Source organism: Triturus cristatus, chromosome 11 (genome assembly GCF_964204655.1).
Source record: "Triturus cristatus chromosome 11, aTriCri1.1, whole genome shotgun sequence".
Taxonomy (NCBI): domain Eukaryota; kingdom Metazoa; phylum Chordata; class Amphibia; order Caudata; family Salamandridae; genus Triturus; species Triturus cristatus.
Window position 1 is genome coordinate 369,736,228 of NC_140594.1, and position 17,589 is coordinate 369,753,816.

The 17,589-nt window shown below is 53.0% G+C and overlaps 1 protein-coding gene across 9 annotated transcripts in view; it reads right to left on the bottom strand.

Moving 5' to 3' along the window:
• GPAT2 (glycerol-3-phosphate acyltransferase 2, mitochondrial) overlaps positions 1 to 17,589 on the bottom strand; it is a 1,263,238-nt gene that overhangs the window by 700,199 nt on the left and 545,450 nt on the right. For all 9 annotated transcript variants that reach the window (XM_085634201.1, XM_085634205.1, XM_085634208.1 and 6 more), the window contains one exon: positions 2,044 to 2,181. In XM_085634201.1, coding sequence (XP_085490327.1) covers positions 2,044 to 2,181 — 138 coding nt within the window. The remainder of the gene's footprint in view (positions 1 to 2,043; positions 2,182 to 17,589) is intronic.

Below are 17,589 nucleotides of genomic sequence, written 5' to 3' on the forward strand. Positions count from 1 at the left end.
GTGTCCGGACCTCCTCCGGGACCATGAGTAGCACCTGTGCCACTGAATCCCACAGTGCATGGGAGTAATGTTTCAAAAGGCAGGTGGTGTTAACAGATCACAATGCAAAGCTGGTGGAAGAAAATATTTTCTTGTTTAAGGTGTCCAGCCTCTTGGATTCCCTATCCGGTGGAGGGGTAAGGAATGTGCAAGGATTTACACAGGAGGTGGAAGCTTTGACCACCAAGCTCTCTGGGCTGTAGTGTTGCGTGAGGAAATTGGGGTCCCATGAGGTGAGGCGGTGGCACCGGGCAATCGTCCTGTTTACAGGAGCCCCTGTGCAGGGTTTGGACCAAGTCCCAAGCAAGATGTCTGTGAGGGCATCACTAAAGGGGAGAAGCAGTTCTTAGGGGGTCACTCTGGGCCGAAGCACCTCTGCCAAGATGTTAGTCTTGACTGCCACTGAGGGTAAGCTAAGATCCAAGACTTCAACTGCCCTTCTCACCATCATAGCAAACAAGGCTCCCTCCTCCGAAGCCACGGTAGGACAAGAGACTATTCATCCAGTCCACTGGAGTTTGCCAATTTCTCACACCAGTCCATGATCGGTTCTAGGGACTGTTATTCCTCAGGGTCCAGTGACCAGTCAAACTCCTCCCAGAGTAGGTGCTGGAGACTGTGTCGAACGTTGGAATGGCACCACCGAAGGCACCCGGAGTGTTGGCTTCGGGGCCAGAGAAGGTTGAAGTGGTATGAGCGGTGCTGGTCAGGATCCATCGACGATCCAAGCGGTCCAACTAGAGCCGGGGACGGAAACGCCAACCAAGAGCCAGTGGGGTCCCTCCCAAACCTGCCGGGTCTGAAGGCACACAAGCAGGAACGGGCTGCCCAATATGAGGTGAATGGCCTCATAGAACACAAAGTTGGGTGGGCGTCACAGGCGCGTTTGTGGAGTCAAGCCTCGAATGAGAATGCTCCCTTGTTTCATCAGTTGACTTCTATGGATGGGGCCATGCCAAAGACCTCAAACTTCTTACTCTTCTTCTTGCAGTGGGACTTAACCAAGGACAACTATGAGCGCAAAGAGGATCTTGAGCTCTGCAAGAGATCCTGTGACCTTCCTCTCAAACGAGATCGAGACCATAACAGCGTGGCAAAGAGCTTGAGAAAGACACTCCCACAAGGCCTTGGGGTGTATTGCGCGGCAGTTGACACAGGTTTTCACGTCGTGGTCGCGCTTGAGGCACTAGCGGATCCCATCGCATGCGCAAGTCACACTGGAACTGAAAGCGAAGGGCAGAGTCTCTGTACTTGTCCGCAGCCCCCAAAAATACCTTCTGGCCTGGAGGAGGAGCCGGTTATTCAGGATCTGCCTGCTGCTGACACCAAGGGTCTATGATGCTTCACAAGTAACGCACCATACTGACAGGCATTCGTGAGAACCCTGCAAGAATTTTCAATATTGACATTTCTAAAGCAAAAATGTAGTCTTCCCGCATTAACGTTTGCATTCTTCTATCACACTTGCATTTTGGGGTATAAACCCATTGAAGTCCGCAACCACTTAGTGATGATTCGGAGACTTTTAATACTACATACTACAGTAGGTGTTTTGCCTAGGATTATTATTTGGACCCTACTGAAACGATTTTAGCACGTATTGAACAAAACGTAGTCATATGCACTGTTCAACCCGAACAGTGCCCTTAGAACACACTGCGAACAAGCTCTGAGGCACAGCCATGCACTCATATTGCTCGCTTATGAATGAAGAATCGTTGTGCAGGGCATAATAAGCCTTTAGAACAACTTGTCTCTGTGCCCTCGGTAGCTGAAAAAACAAGCAACATTCCAAGCGTATCTGGAGACTCGATAACTGCAATCATAACTTCCCCTCTGAGCACTCCACTTCATTAATTAACTGATTAACTGCAGGACTTGGCAGTATACAGCACTATAAAAGCAACACGAACAGAAAACACGATCATCTGCAGCACTGGTCCTGTGAACAACCACCCTACTTCCCTTTTTAGCATCCACTCTGTAAAAAATAATAAGTAGTACCGGATAAGAAATGGTGACAGGGTTGATTGAACTTCTCCAAGAATATGCAGTATTTCAGTCTTCCACCAGCTTGGAGAATGAAAGGAACATTTACCATCACCCACCACAGCAACCTCAGGATTAATTAGTGCTTGAACCCTGAGAAGAAAAGAAGAAAGATCATGGGAGAACCATGCAAACAACCGAACACCTAACATAACAAGCATTGAAAATGCAATCGGTCTCGCATTCATTTGACTTAAAGCTATTGGCATTGTAAATGGCAATGTCTTTTACCTGTGTTATGGAATGTATGTATGTGGTGTGTAGTGGAGTTATGTGTGTTGAATTGGATTAGTTAGTTGTGTGATTGTGTGGCCTGGAATTGTGTGGCGTGGATTGGATTTGTGTAGTGGAATAATGTGGTATGGTGTACTGTGGAATTATATGGATAGGAAATATGAGTTATTGAGTGTATTGGAATTATGTGGCATGGGATTGTGTGTTATGGAGTGCAATTATGTGGAATGGGCGCTAGAGGACGCGCGGCCAAGAAGGCTGTGCCCGAGTGAAGCTCCCGAGCAACGGAGCCGTTCTCCCCCGATTCTCCTGCCTGGGACGTGCCACGGGGCTGCCGAAGCTGCCTGCTCCTGCCCGTGAGGCCCTGGCGTTCCTGTGGGGCCCGAAGTGAAGGCGGGGGCGGACTCTGACTGCGTGCCGCCCCCTTGGGGACCTGCCTGGCGAGCGGTGCGGGCGCACTGGAGGCGGCATCCGGCCGCGGGAATCACCCTACACCGCGGCTTGCCACGAGGCGGCTGGGCCGCGCTGCGAGGTGCAGACCGTCGGCTGGCGGACTGGGGACTCGCGAGGGATTCCCCTGCAACGACGGTACACGGGGTGACTGGCAATCGGCTACGTCGTGACCCTGCCTGTCTCAGCACACCGAGCCTGCAGGAGCCTGCTGCGGTGGACGACGGTGGCGGCCATGATGGCTGGAGGCGATGGAGGCGGACATGGAGCCTGCGGCGCCTGAGAGCCCGGTGAGTGACCTGGTGTGGCAGACCCCCCTCTGGCTGTGAGGCTGTGGACGGGCACCTGGTGAGCGCCTGGCTGCTGCCCCTTGGGGGCGAAGAGGACTGCTGTGGTGGCGGAGGCGACCCTGGCGGGCGTGCTGGGGCCCTGCAAACTGCACCGATCGGCCGAGATCAGAGTGAGGAGCCTGGGGAGTTGACCGCTTGCCTGCTGCTGGACGTGTTGGGGTGGCCGTTGCGTAGTGCGGCCTGGAGGACCTTGGTTGTCGGTTGCCCACGGCTCGCGACGCACCTCCCCCGCCGGTGGCGCTGCCCTGCGCCCTGACACCCCTGGCGTTGGCCCGACACGTGGCAGTGGGACTGGGCCCCTTTGATATCGGCGTCTGAAGGTGCCTGGAGCCCCGGTCGGCCTCGTGCACCACTGAGCCCTCTGAATGCCATTGGCGCAGCAACTGGCTATGGGGCGGCTTCGGAACAAGCATGCCGAGACCAGGCTGAGGGCGGAAGGCCCTGACGCGGCGCCGGGGCGCTCTGCTGGGACTGTGGCGCCGCCTGCGTCGACCCTGGAAGCCAAAATGGACGCCATGTTGGCAGCGGTCGACCGACTGGGCAATACGCTGGAACAAACTCGAACCTCCCTGGAGTCCCGGATTGACAAAGTCACGGTTGACTTCACCTTGCTCCACGCCGACCATCGCAAGCTGGCGGACACGTTGCCGGTCACAGTCAGGCGCTACAAGACGTGCAGCCAATAGTGCGCAATCACTCTGCCACTTTGCAGGACCTGATAGACTGCGTTAACACTCTCGAGGACCGCGCGGAGGATGCGGAAGGCCGCTCTCCGTGCCAGAACATATGAGTTTTGGGCCTGGTGGAAGGCGAGGAAGGGCGACGACCGGAGCAGTTCGTTGAAGGTTGGTTGCGGGACATCCTGCCCCCAGGAGTGCTCTCCCCGCAGTTCGTGGTGGAGCGGGCGCACAGAGTACCGATGCAGAGACCTGTCCCTGGAGCCCGGCCGCGTCCTTTCCTGTTTCACCTCCTCAACTACCGGGACCGGGACGTGATCCTCCAGGAAACAAGGAAAATGGGTGCCCTGACGATAGGGGGTGGCACAGTGATGCTGTTCCCGGACTACACTGCGACCGTTCAGAAGCGGAGGAGCAACTACCTGGAGGTGAAACGCCGGCTCCGTGAACTGCACATCCAATACTCGCTGCTGTTCCCCTCGCGCCTCAGGGTGGTCACGAAAGATGAGACACGCTTTTTCGACGCCCCGTCTGATGTCTGGGACTGGCTGGAGGAAACGGGCCAACATGGTGGCCCCCGGCCCGCGGACCCGGGGCCCGTGGTGCGTAGGGAGAAAAGGCTGAGACGACGGAGGCAGAGGGACCGACGTGGTGGGGTGGGGCTGAGTCCCTCGGCGGCCCCGAGTCTGGAGAGGATGCGCGTGGAGCAGCTGGAGGCTCTTGAAGCGGTGGCCACTCTGGGATCCGTGAGCAGCCAGGGGGATGTGGCGGCTCGCATACACAGTGACACTGAGACTGACCTGTCCTCCTCCCCGTCCATCATGATTCCGGAAGACCAGGTGTTGCCAGAGGTGACCCCCCAGACAGCCGACCTTCTGGGGTGAACTCTTGTCTGATTGCACTGTGTCCAATGCAGGTACCCCGAGGTGGTGGGTGGACTGCTGCGGACTACTCTTGGGGGAGGGGGGCTTTCTGCCTCTGTTGCCTCCTGGATTGTGGTTTTGTGGATCTGTATGCTTCCATGGCTGAGCAGGTTGGGGTGCCGTGGGGGTCACGGGGGCTAGAGGGGCAGTGCGGGTCCCCTTACACACGAGCCGGGGTTGAGAGTCCGTGCATGTTCTGGTCACAGGGGAGCGGGGTGGTGGCGATTTCCACACACACTCCTCTGGAGAGCGGTTGAGCGATTGGCAGCCCTATAGGTACACGAGGCTCTGACGGGGGTGACATGGGGCTCTTACAGGCCAGGACCAACGGTATTGCCCTTTAGCCCCTCACTAACACATCTTTGACCTGGTAGTTCACAGGCGATTGAGCCTTACATGTTTGGACGAATGCCCGTTCTGGGGTTCGCCCTTGCGGTTATGGAGTTCCTTTTGTTAATTTTATCTTTACTTTTGCCTCTTTGCATTCTGCAGTGTTCTGCAGTTCTCTCACACACCATGTTCTTGCAGCAGGCGGTCTGGGTAACAGTACTCTTGGTCTCCCCTCCTTCCCTCAGCTGGCCCGCTTCGGCCTGTGGGCCTAGTGTTGTCCGCACTCTGCACCGATGGCTGACACTGCAATAGTCACATGGAACATTAGAAGTATGCACACACCGGCCCGCCGATACTCTGTTTTTGCCTACCTGCAGAGGCACAGGATAGGGGTGGCCCTTCTCCAAGAGACGCACATGACACGGCCAGAGTTGGACAGGCTGCACGCTCGGTGGAGGGGGCAGCTTTTTGGGACCACATATTCTGCGCATGCTCGGGGTACGTTGGTTTGGGTACGGGCGAGCACACCCTTCACGTGCTCCGAAGTAGTGCTTGACCCTACTGGCCGATACACCTTGGTGCGGGGGAGGTTCAACGGGCACTCTGTGCTCCTAGGATCCATCTATGCCCCGAACGTTGAACAGCCGTCGTTCCTTGACCAACTCTCGGTGGCCTTGACCCCGTATGTGGGTCTTCCCTGGTTGCTGGGTGGGGACTTTAACGCAGTGCTGGACACGGGCCTTGACAGATCCTACCCGCCACTCCGTAGGACACAGGCAGTCTCGAATGCGAGGAACCTTACTGATTGGCTGTCGCGGTGGGCCCTTCATGATGTCTGGCGCACCTTACATCCCACTGACCGGCTCTATTCATATTATTCGGCGGTGCATGACCTTCACATCCGCCTTGACAGGGTGGTGAGCTCTCCGTCGCTGGACCCTTTGATAATCCAGGTGGACTACCTGGGCCGGACCCACTCTGACCACAATCCTCTTAGGCTGCGTCTCTGCTGGGATCTGGGGAGACCCCCCATTCCCACATGGCGTTTGCAACCGGCCGCTCTTGAGGACGCGTAGTTTCGGGATTCGCTCGGCACAGCGGTCGAACAGTTCTTTGACCTCAATGAGGGTACGACGGGGAGCACATTGACAGAGTGGGACGCGCACAAATCTACCATGCGGGGACACTGCCTGGGGGCGACGGGGAATATCCGTAAGCAGCTTACGTTACTACTCACCGCTCTGGAAACCCGGCTAATGGCATGCGAACGCCATGGCGAGGGTGGAGGGCGTGACTCGACCAGGCTGGCCCAGCTCCGGGCACGCCATGCTGAGCTGTTGGAGAGGTTGCGTTGCCATAACTACGCTGCCCATTCGGCACGGGTCCACGCCACTTCGGACAGGGCGGGCGGTTTCTGGCCTGGTTGATCAGGCAGGATCGGGCTATGCGCCAATAGCCTCCATCCGTGGATCGGACGGGACGCTGGTGCACACGCAGCGGTAGATCCATCAGATACTCACGGCGCACTACAAAGACCTGTACACTTCAGTGGGGCGTCGGCAGGCACAGGATCTCGATCTGTTTCTGGGGGCCGCCGGCCTCCCCACAATTCCGGATGCCCACCAGGAAACGTTAGAGGGTTCTCTCACTCTGGAGGAGATAGGGGAAGCGGTGGCCTCACTGGCTTCTGGCAAGGCGCCTGGGCCGGATGGTCTCCCGGCAGAATACTACAAGGCATATCGGGAATCTCTGGTGCCCAGACTGCACGCATTATATCTCACAGCCCTTGAGGAGGCTACCCTGCCCGCCTCCATGAGGGAGGCCTACCTGATCTCTTTACCCAAGCCGGGGCGTGATCCTACTAATCTAGGGTCCTATCGCCCCCTTGCCCTCCTCAACACCGATTACAAAATCCTGGCCAAGGTCCTAGCGGAGCGGCTGGCCCCCACTGTGCCTGTACTAGTGCACAGGGACCAGAATGGGTTAGTGCCGAAGCGCAGCACTTCGCTTAATCTCCGCCGGTTCTTCCGTGTTGCCACACACGGCGCACAGCATTGGCCGCGGGCGGGCTGTCTAGTGTTAGACCTTGAAAAAGCCTTCGATTGCCTTGAGTGGGGGTATCTGGTGGCGGCATTATCGCACTATGGACTAGGCCTCGGGTTCCTACAAATGGCGGCGCTCAACTACAAGAATCCCGTGGTCCGGGTGAGAACTGGCCCATACATCTCCGAGGCCATCTCGGTTGGCCGAGGTACCAGGCAGGGGTGCCCCCTCTCGCCCCTCCTTTTTGCGCTTGCCATAGAGCCCTAAGCGGCCACCCTGCGGAGGGTGTTGACGGACGGCATTCCAATGGGCGATACCACCCACCAGGTCTCCTTATACGCGGATGACCTTTTGATCTTCGTACGGGACGTGGCGAACATTTCAGGGGACCTTGAGCGGGTTCTCACGGAATTTGCAACGCTTTCCGGGTTAAGGGTGAACGCGGCCAAATCGTGCCTTTACCCGTTCTGTGCTGATGCTCTGGATCCCCGGTTTCATCTAGGGGGTGTACCTGTCAGGTGGCAGCCGGACACCTTCCGTTACCTGGGCATCCAGGTGTATAGGCGGCCAGCTGACCTGGTGGAGGGTAACTTGGGCAGGGCGGTAACGGCGATCAGGGCCCAGATGCGTTTCTGGGGCACCCTCCCTCTCGCGGTCACAGGCCGCATTGCACTGGTCAAAATGGTGGCCCTGCCCAGACTCCTCTACTACTTTGCTAACCTGCCGACCTACATCCCGGCGTCCTTCTTCGCCACCTTGGGCGCTCCCTCCGGGATTTTGTATGGGGCAACGCACGCCACAGAGTGGCGCTCTCTAAGTTATACCTCCCCACAGGTCAGGGGGGACTCGCGATGCCGTGCTTTGCACACTATTACCTAGCAGCGCAGCTGCAATGGGTGGCCAGGTGGTTGGCCGACAGGGAGAGAGATGACACGGCGTCCACGGAGCCGCCACTCCCCCTGGCGGATATTATAGCGTTGTTCCAACCGACGGCCAGAATGGTCAAGCCGGGCCCCCTTCTTGTGGCAGTGGCCTACAAGTGCTATCGGCGTGCCCTCTACTTGACCCGGCCGCATACCCCGTACGCTCCCGCCATGCCAATTGAGGGTTCGCCTAGTGGTCGAGGGATACTGCGCTCGACGGAGCTTGCGGAATGGCACGCGGCGGACATCTGCACACTAGGGGACCTCTACCGCGATGGTGCGCTTATCCCGTTCGCTCAACTAGTGGAGGAGACGGGGTTACCAGTCGGTCAGTTCCTCCGTCACCGCTCGCTAATCGCGACACTGACGAACCGGTGGGGTGCTCTTCAGGAGGAGCCAGCACAACACCTCATGATGCAGTACCTCCATGTCATGGGACGGGGCAGTCACATGATTCGTTGGTTCGCGGCCTCCCTGCGCACGCAGGTGGCGACGGACCAGTCTCCTTTGCGGGGTAAATGGGAAGCGGATCTGGATCGCCCCATGACCGACAAGGAGTGGAGGGATACGCTACGGGGACCCACGCGGGTTCCCAGGAACTTGCGGTTTCGCCAAATTCAGTATTTTATACTGCACAGAGCATATCTCACTCCCGACTCCATCAACCGCTATTTCCATCGCACGGACGCGGACTGCCCACGCTGCAAGGCTCTGGATGCTGGACTGGTACACATGTTATGGAGTTGTCCAGCGCTAGACTCATATTGGCGGACGGTGCATGGAGCGTTAAGTACCTGTGCCGGCCCGCTGGCGCGGCGGGAATGGCCGGCCTGTTTGTTACACTTGTTTCGTAGAACTCCCCCACGAAGGTTGCCTGTCGCTTCCTCGACCTGGGTCTGATCGTGGCGAAGCGGTTAATCACTAAGCGCTGGAAGGCGGCTGAGCCCCCCCGTGCGCAGGCGTGGCGGAGTTCCCTGCTGGTGTGGCAGGGGCGGAGGGTACAGCTCTCTTGCGGGAAGAAACGTTGGGCCTCAGACGCACACCCATAGCGAATCAGTGGGACGTACACTTGCTGTCCCTGATGCAGCTGGATGGGGATGCCCTGGGACTCTGTGGGGCACGTACTGCGGAGGCACTCCCTGAGGAGGAGGGGAACGGAGGCGAGACTGGGGGACCTACTTTGGGGACTGGTGGGGAGGTCCTCGCTGAGCCGGGCAGATGTGCGGACAATGACAATTGCCTTTAATGGAACTGTATGTAACGAGAGGTGGGGGCCGGGTGGGGGGGGGGGTGGACTGGGGGAGGTATCTTGGGCGTCACGTGGTCGAAGACCGAACCTGCTGCTGCTGTTATGCTGGGCTTCTGTTGTTTAGCCTGTTTCCTTTTGTTGTTCTATGAATCTGTTTAAATGTGGGCGGTGGTCCTGAGACCTATCAGCTTATCTTGTTCCACACATGGGGGTGGCGATTGATCCTGTGGTTCACCGCATTCACAATTGGCGGGGACTCCTCCGAGTAACTGACTCATTGCCTGTGAGATGTTCCATTTATGATTTATGCTATGTCTATTAACGAAATGCCAATAAACAGATTTCATAATAATTGAGTGCAATTATGTGGAAAGATCTTTTCTGTTTTGGAGTGGTATGTAGTGGAGTTTTATTATAGGTCGTGCTGTTGAATTTTGTGGCATGATGTGGAATTGTGTGGTGTGGATTAGATGTATATGATGTGTTGTATAATTGTGCTGAGTTGCATTATGTGGTGTGGATTGCAAATGTGTGGAATTGAATTGTGTGGTGTGGAACTGTATGGATAGCTTTACCTATTTGGTGAAGAAAAAGGAGACATAGATAGGAGCTAAGCTTCTGATCGGTACTTGTGTTAAAGAAAATAATGAGGTCGAGATTTTGGTGTTGTAAATGTAAATGTCTCTTAACTATATGTTATGAATTTGAATGGATGTATGGGATGTGTAGTGGAATTATGCGGATTGTATTGGCCTCTATAATTTGTGGCACTGAGTGATATGGAATTGTGTGGTGTAGAGTGGATTTTGTGCAGTGGAATTATGTGGCATGGTGTGCAGTTGAGTTATATAGATAGTAAATATGTGGTATTGATTTTTCTGAAATTATGTGGAGTGGGATTGTGTGTAATGGAATGTAATTATGATGAATGCCATTTTGTGTTGTTGAGTGTTATGTCGTGGAGTTTAATTATGTGGTGTGCTGTTGAATTTTATGGTATGATGTTGAATTATGTGTTGTACATTGGATATATGTGGTGTGTAGTGGAATTGTGTTGTGGAATAATGATTTTCTTTAATTAATTATGTGGTGTGGAATAGATTTGTGTGAAGCTGAATAGTGTGGCATGGAACAGTGTGGGATAGAGTTAAATTATGTTGAGTGGAATTAAGTGGCATGGTGTGGAGTGCTTTTATGTGGATCGTTATGTGGTATACAGTTGATTTATGTGGGATGTATTTCTGTGGTATTGACTAGTGTGTAATTAGGTGGAGTTTAAGTATGTGGTGTGGTATATGTGGATTGTAATTATGCTGTGTGGTGTGGTTGTGTGGATTGTCATTGTATTGACTGGTGTTGCGTGACATGGCATTGTGTAGAGAAGAGTAGTGTGGCATTGAGTGGCGTAAAGTTGAGTGCATCTGTGTAGCATTGTGTGGAGTGCAGTTGGTTGGAGTGGTGTTGCACAGAGCAGAGTGGTACTGTGTGGAGAGGAGTGAGGTTGCAAGGAGTGGTGTTGTGTAGAGTAGAGTAGCAATGCAACAAGTGGTGTTGCGTGGGTGGCACTGCATTGATTGATGCTGCATGGAGTGGTGGAGTGCCGAGTGGAGAGCAGTTGCGTGGAGTGCAGTTATGTAGAGTGGGACGGCATTGTGTAGAGTGGAGTAGCATTGTGTGGAGTGGGGTAGAGTGGTGATGTGTGGAAAGGCACAGAGTAAAGTGGCGTAGAATCGAGTGGCATTGCATGGATCGGCATTGTATTGCGTGTAGTGGCATTGCGTAGAGCTGAATGCATGGAGAGGTGTGGCATAGAGTGTAGTGTGCTTGTGTAGAGTGTAGTGCGGTGGAGTAAAGCAGAGTGGCGTGGAGTAAAGCTGAGTAAAGCAGAGTGGTGTGGAGTAAAGCAGAATCGCGTTGAGTAGAGTAAAGCAGAGTGGCATTGAGTGGAATAAAGCACAGTGGTGTGGAGTAAAGCAGAGCGCTGTGGAATGGAGTAAAGCAGAGTGGTGGTGAGTGGAGAAAAACAGAGTGGTGAGTGGAGTAAAGCAGAGTGGTGTAGAGTAAAGCAGAGTTGAGCGAAGCAGAGTGTGTTGAGTGTAGTAAAGCAGAATGGTGAGTGGAGTAAAGCAGAGTGGTGTAGAGTAAAGCAGAGTTGAGTGGAGCAGTGTGTGTTGAGTATAGTAAAGCAGAGTGGTGAGTGGAGTAAAGCAAAGTAGAGTGGAACAGAGTAAAGCAGAGTCGAGTGGAGTAAAGTGGAGTAGAGTAGAGCATAGTAAAGCAGAGTCGTGTTGAGTTTGAGTGGAGTGTAGTAAAGCAGATTGGAGTGGGTTAAAGCAGAGTGAATTAAAGCAGAGTGGGCAGGAGTTGACTTGAATAAAGCAGAGTGGTGTGGAGTGTAGTAAAGCAGAGTGTAGTAAAGCAGAGTTAAGTGGAATAAAGCAGAGTGGCGTGGAGTAGAGTCGTGTTATGTGGAGTAATGCAGAGTGGCGCTGCATGGAGTGGTGCTGCATAAAAAGGAGTGGTGTTGCATCAAATGGATTGGCGTTGCGTAGTGCAGGGTGGCGTTGCATGGAGTGATACTGTACTGAGTGGGGTGTCATTGCATAGATTAGAGTGGTGTGGCGTGGGATGCACTTGTGTAGAGTGGAGTGGGGTTGTAGAGAGTGGAGTGCAATTGAATGGAGTTGAGTGCAGTTTTGTGGCAGTTATCTGGTACCCCACGGTCCCTGTATAATGAATCACCATGTGTAAAAAAGTACCCTTTCAACATGGTTGACCTCTAACTTTTTGCCGGGCTACCTGATGTAATTTGACTGAGTGTGCCCTGGGTCCCTGTAATTAGCACCTCTTTTTTGCCAACCATGTGAGTGTCATGTTGTGTGATTTACCACGTTTCTAGTCGTGGGTGCATCCTATTCCAGAAAAAACTTTGTGAATTGGCCCAGTGGAGTTTTAAATGCGGCTGCAGCGACTGTCAAGCACTCAGATGCAGTGGACGGATTAGACTACACAAACCAGAATTTATAAAAAAGGCTATTTAATTTTTCTTTTCTGATTCTCGAATTGACACACCCCAATGGTTTCATCTTTCCAATGAAATGTGAGCATACTGTAGTGTGGTTATCACTCTTTGGTCTTTCATTAATCATCTCTCACTGTCGGTTCTTTCTGGGTAGAGTTCTCACTTTACTTTTCCTACCAACTCTCTACCAGTCTAGAAGAGAAATGTATTGGTGATATTTATTTCAGAGTAACTAAGGCACACATGTAGGTGCCAAATCACAATGGACGTTTATGCACTCTGCAAAATGTTTGAGTACTCACAAAGTTACGACGGCATGGGTGTTCACTTCATTTTCACTGTATTATTCTAATCACACCTCTGACAGCCCCGGGGAATAGCCAATGTATAAAAATCACATCCTGTGCAAAGTGCGTGTGCGCTAAATATAACTTTTCCTGGGTAGCAGTAACTTTTATGCCTGTAAAATTTTTGTGTATCTGCCAATATTTTTTTTAATGCATGCATGCATGATAGACGGGGTCACACCTTCCTTTGGACTTCTAAATACGGTCATATTTATCATATGCATATTCAGGTTTGGTGGGTTTCACAGCATCAACGTTGATATGAACAGAAGGCTCTCCTAAGAGCTAAGTCGCAACGCAGCGTTGTGTTTTATATGCACACATCTGCTGTAGGAGTGTAAGGAAGGCCACTGTCCCACTCAATCAAAAGCCTAAGGATACTGACGACGCATGACAGTCTTAGAGGCCCCTCAGCCCATCTGCAGGAAGGGCAATCATTTTATGTTACGTCACCGATGGGATTAACTTTATAGAAAGCACTTTGTCTAGATTTGAACATGCCTATGTCCCATCTACACATCATTCTCAAACCCTGCATGATAATGAAGAAACAGTTCAAAACAAAGAGGGAGAGGCCCCACTCACCAAGAGACAGGGTACCAAATACAGTCAATGTAAAAGGAAGGGTTTCTCTTGGGTAATAAATCACAAAAGGTCAAACTGTACTACATCCAGTCATACAACCATATAAAAACATAAAGCAGATGCCCTAAATAGGAGGGGCTATCGCCTTGCTGCTCACTCTGGTTTCACTTCTGGCTCTAGGGGAGTGGGCATTTTGGTTAGGGCCTCTCTCCCATTGGAAGTTGATGAGGTGCTTCACGATGATAGGGGGCGCTATGTGGCACTGGTGGGGAGATGGGAGGGTAGGACTATCTCGCTCGTCGCTGTGTATGTGCCTCCGGGGTTACAGACGGCTACATTTGCTGATTTGGGGCGTTTGGTCCTGGGACTCCCTGGGAGGGTTTTGGTGTTGGGGGGTGACTTTAATGCCGTTGTCTCCGGGTTGGAGGACCGTCACCCCCCCCAGGGATCTCCCTAGGGCTCAGGCCTGGTTGGGTGGCTTTTTGGACACTTTGGGACTTGTAGATTGCTGGAGATTGATGCACCCGGGTCAGGCGCAATATACCTTTCACTCGGGGGCCCATGGGAGTCTCTCGAGACTTGATTACATGCTTATGCCAGCGATCCAGGCTGGGATGATTGGGGAGGTGCGTCATTTAGCCCGAGGTATTTCTGATCATTCCCCTATATGGTTGCAAATGAAGGTTGTCCCGGGGGCAGAGGGGATAGTGGCACCCATTAGCCCCTGGTATCTACGTAACCCTAAGATCCGCGCGGAGCTGGTCAAGTCCACTGATCACTACTTCAATGATAATGTGGGGTCGGTGCCGTCAGCCGTCTCCCTATGGGAGGCTTATAAAGCGGTGATCAGGGGGCAGGCCCTGTCCCTTATCTCCCATGCTAAGAGGTGCGAGAGAGCAGAGGTGGTTCGCCTGGAAACTGAAATAGCTGAAATGGAGGAGGACTTGGAGCGGGGAGTTACTGATGAGAAAGTGCATGTTCTCAGCCTCAAACAATCAGATTATAGAGCGCTAGTCACGGAAGCCGCTAAAGGGATGAGTAGAGAGCAGCAAGGACGACTGTATGATGTGGGGGATAAGGCCGGAAAGTTGATTGCTTGGTTGGATAAGAAGGAGAGCGCGAGCAGGGTGGTGCCCGTTGTGGAGAGAATGGATGGAGTGCGTGTGACTGACCCGGTGGACATCGTTGACTGCTTCGTGGCTCATTTCCGCGGGGTATACTCTCCGGTTTCTGTGCGTTCGGAGGAGGATTCTCATCTGTTGCTTAGAGACATTGCATTGCCAACCCTATCGGAGGCTGATGCAGTATTGATGGAGGCGAAGTTGTCGTCAGATGAGATCGCTCTGGCCACTCGCTCGATCGCATCGGGTAAAGCGGTGGGTCCTAATGGTCTTCCCATCGATCTATGTAAGTTGCGTCCCGATAAGATAGCGCCGCATCTTCGGGACATGTTTTTCGCGGCCCGTGCGGTGGGCTTCCTCCCCCTGACCAACGCCTCGCCAACATAGTTGTGATACACAAAGAGGGGAAGCCGCGAGATCGCTGCGCCTCCTATAGGCCCATTTCGCTACTGAACGCAGAACCCAAAATTCTGGCTAAGGTATTGGCTAATCGACTGGCTCGGGTCGTGGGCGACTTGATTCATCAGGATCAGTCCGGTTTCATACCTCATCGGAATACCGCTCTAAATTTGAGGCGGTTGCACGGCGTGCTGGCTAGAGCAGAATTTATACGTGAGCCGGCCATCTTGGCATCTTTAGATGCTACTATGGCGTTCGACACTTTGGAGTGGCCATATATTTGGGCCGTGTTGGCTCAGGTGGTGGTGAATGATAGGGTGTCGGCTCCCTTCGCACTGGGGAGAGGTACGCGGCAGGGATGTCCGTTATCACCCCTTCTCTTTGCACTTTCTTTGGAGCCTCTCGCCGCCTGGTTGCGTTGGGAGCCGTCGTTGCGAGGCATTAGATGGACGCCGGAGTTTGAAGACCGTGTCTCCCTTTACGCGGATGACATCCTTCTGTATCTCACCTCTCCCCGACAGTCGCTGATTGTATTGGTGGACGTACTGAATTCCTTTGGTCGCAACTCCGGCCTGGTCATCAACTGGGCCAAGTTGTGTGTTTACGTCCTCTCGGGTGAGGCCCCCCTCCTGCCACGGGATTGCCCTATCCAGATTGCTACCCTGGGGTTCAAATATTTGGGAATCTTTATCTCACTGGATCCTGTGGTCCGCTATGAGCGAAACCTTCTCCCTCCCCTCCAGCGATTGAAGGCCGACGTCGCGAGGTGGCGACGACTTCCGCTCTCGCCACTCGGACGGGCGGCACTGTTTAAAATGATGTCACTACCTCACTTCTTGTACGCTTTGCAAAATACTCTAGATGTCGTGCCAGCCCGTTATTTCCGGGAGGTGGAGGGTCTTCAGCGCCAACTGTTTTGGGACGGGCGGCCGCGGATTGCTCTCGCCAAGTTGACGCTCCCTTGGTACGATGGGGGGGTCGCCCTCCCTGATATTAAACGATACTATTGGGCGTCTCAGTTGGCGGCGGTGAACCACAGGATATACGGTCCTGCCTTGAATCCGGCCTTCGAGATGGATACATTTCTGCTCCCGGGTGGGGACTATAATAGGGCGCTGTACTCGGTGACTCCGGGCACGCGGTTGACAGGACCCACGCAGGTTGCGGTACGTGTGTGGCACGCGGCGAATGCTGCGATGGGGTGGAGGGATCGCTTGACTCGGGCGACGCCATTGTATGCCTCGGAGCGGTTGGGCTGTTTGTGGAGATCGAAAGGCTTTGAGAAATGGGATATGATTGGTATATGTAAGGTGGGTGATCTTTGGGCGAAGGGGTCTTTCAAAACGTTTGAAATGCTTAAAACTGAATATAAATTAAACGATAGAGAGTACTTCCGGTATGCTCAAGTCTACCATGCACTGTGTTCGGTTTTTCCAGACGTTGCTGCTATCCCCGAGTACTCCCCACTGGAGGATAGAGTGTTGGATGGCTACGTGCCCGACAGCACTATTTCTCTGATTTATAAGAAACTCATTAATGATCGCGTGGACTTGCTGCTCCGTCTGCGGGACGCATGGACAGGCGATGGCTTGGAATTGGACGATGAGGACTGGGTATCGGCGGTGCTCTCCCCGAAAGAGGTGGCGATCCCGGCCCGCTTACGATTCGTACAGCTGAAGATCCTTCATAGAGTGTATGTCACGGGACCCGGTTTGCTGCGTATGGGTTACTCGATGGATGGACAGTGTAAGCGTGGATGTGGCCTGTCAGGTACCTTTCTCCATATCTTATGGGAATGTTCGGAGGTTGTGCGATTTTGGAACGGTATCCACACCGTAATGGAGGAGGTCACGCACGTTGCTCTGTTGCCAGAGGCTAGGAGGTGCTTGTTGAATGTCTGGGAACCGAATGATTGTAATGCGGCACAGACGCAGTGGGTGACCTTGGGGTACATGGTGGCTAAGCGTAACATTGCACAGCTGTGGGGCTCCCCGAGGCCGCCCACGATCGAGGTATGGAAGGAAAATATGGACTGGTGTATGTTTAGGGAAAAGACGGTGTATGTGGCGAGAGGCAAGCCAGGGAAATGGGATAAGGTATGGGGTCCATGGAATTTATATCGAGGACGTATCTGCACCCCGCCTCTGCCATTAGAGATCGATATTGCTTTGTCCCCCTAGCCACGCATTCCGCTGGATGGTGTGAGGTGTGTTCCATGCTTTGTTCTCCCGTTGCCCCCCTCTACCGCTTCCAGACAAGACCTGCTTTGGACACTGTACGTTGTTCCCCGTCCTGGGAAGAGCACGCTGCTATTTCAGACTCTCATTGCCTTGAGTGTGTTTTATATTTAATAAAAAATGAAACTGTTTATTCCGAATGCTCCTGGCCTATGGCCACGGCCTGTTATATGTGCTCACGAACTGCCGGGAGCTTTGCCTATGGATCATTTGAATGTGTGGCGTTGCACTGCGGGCCCTCGGGCTTTATAGCGGCCGGCCCTGGTGGTTGTAGGCCCTTGTCTGTATTTTACTGTGTACCAACGGTTTCTAATAAAAATTTTAACCAAAAAAAAAAAACATAAAGCAGTCAAGTGTAATAGATCCACTTGATATTCGGGACCCAAAAATCAATTATAAAACAAAAAGTAAACTTTTTGGGATATTAAAAAAAAATTCATTTATTAAAACCACAGTTCATAAAAACCATAATTTAAACCGATAAACAACAGTTAAAAATGTATATCAACAAATTTATACATGTGACAAAAAGAAGAAATTATATCAATGTGTACGAGAGACAGACAACAAGTGAAACACTAAGAATCATCATAACTGAGTTAATTTGACTG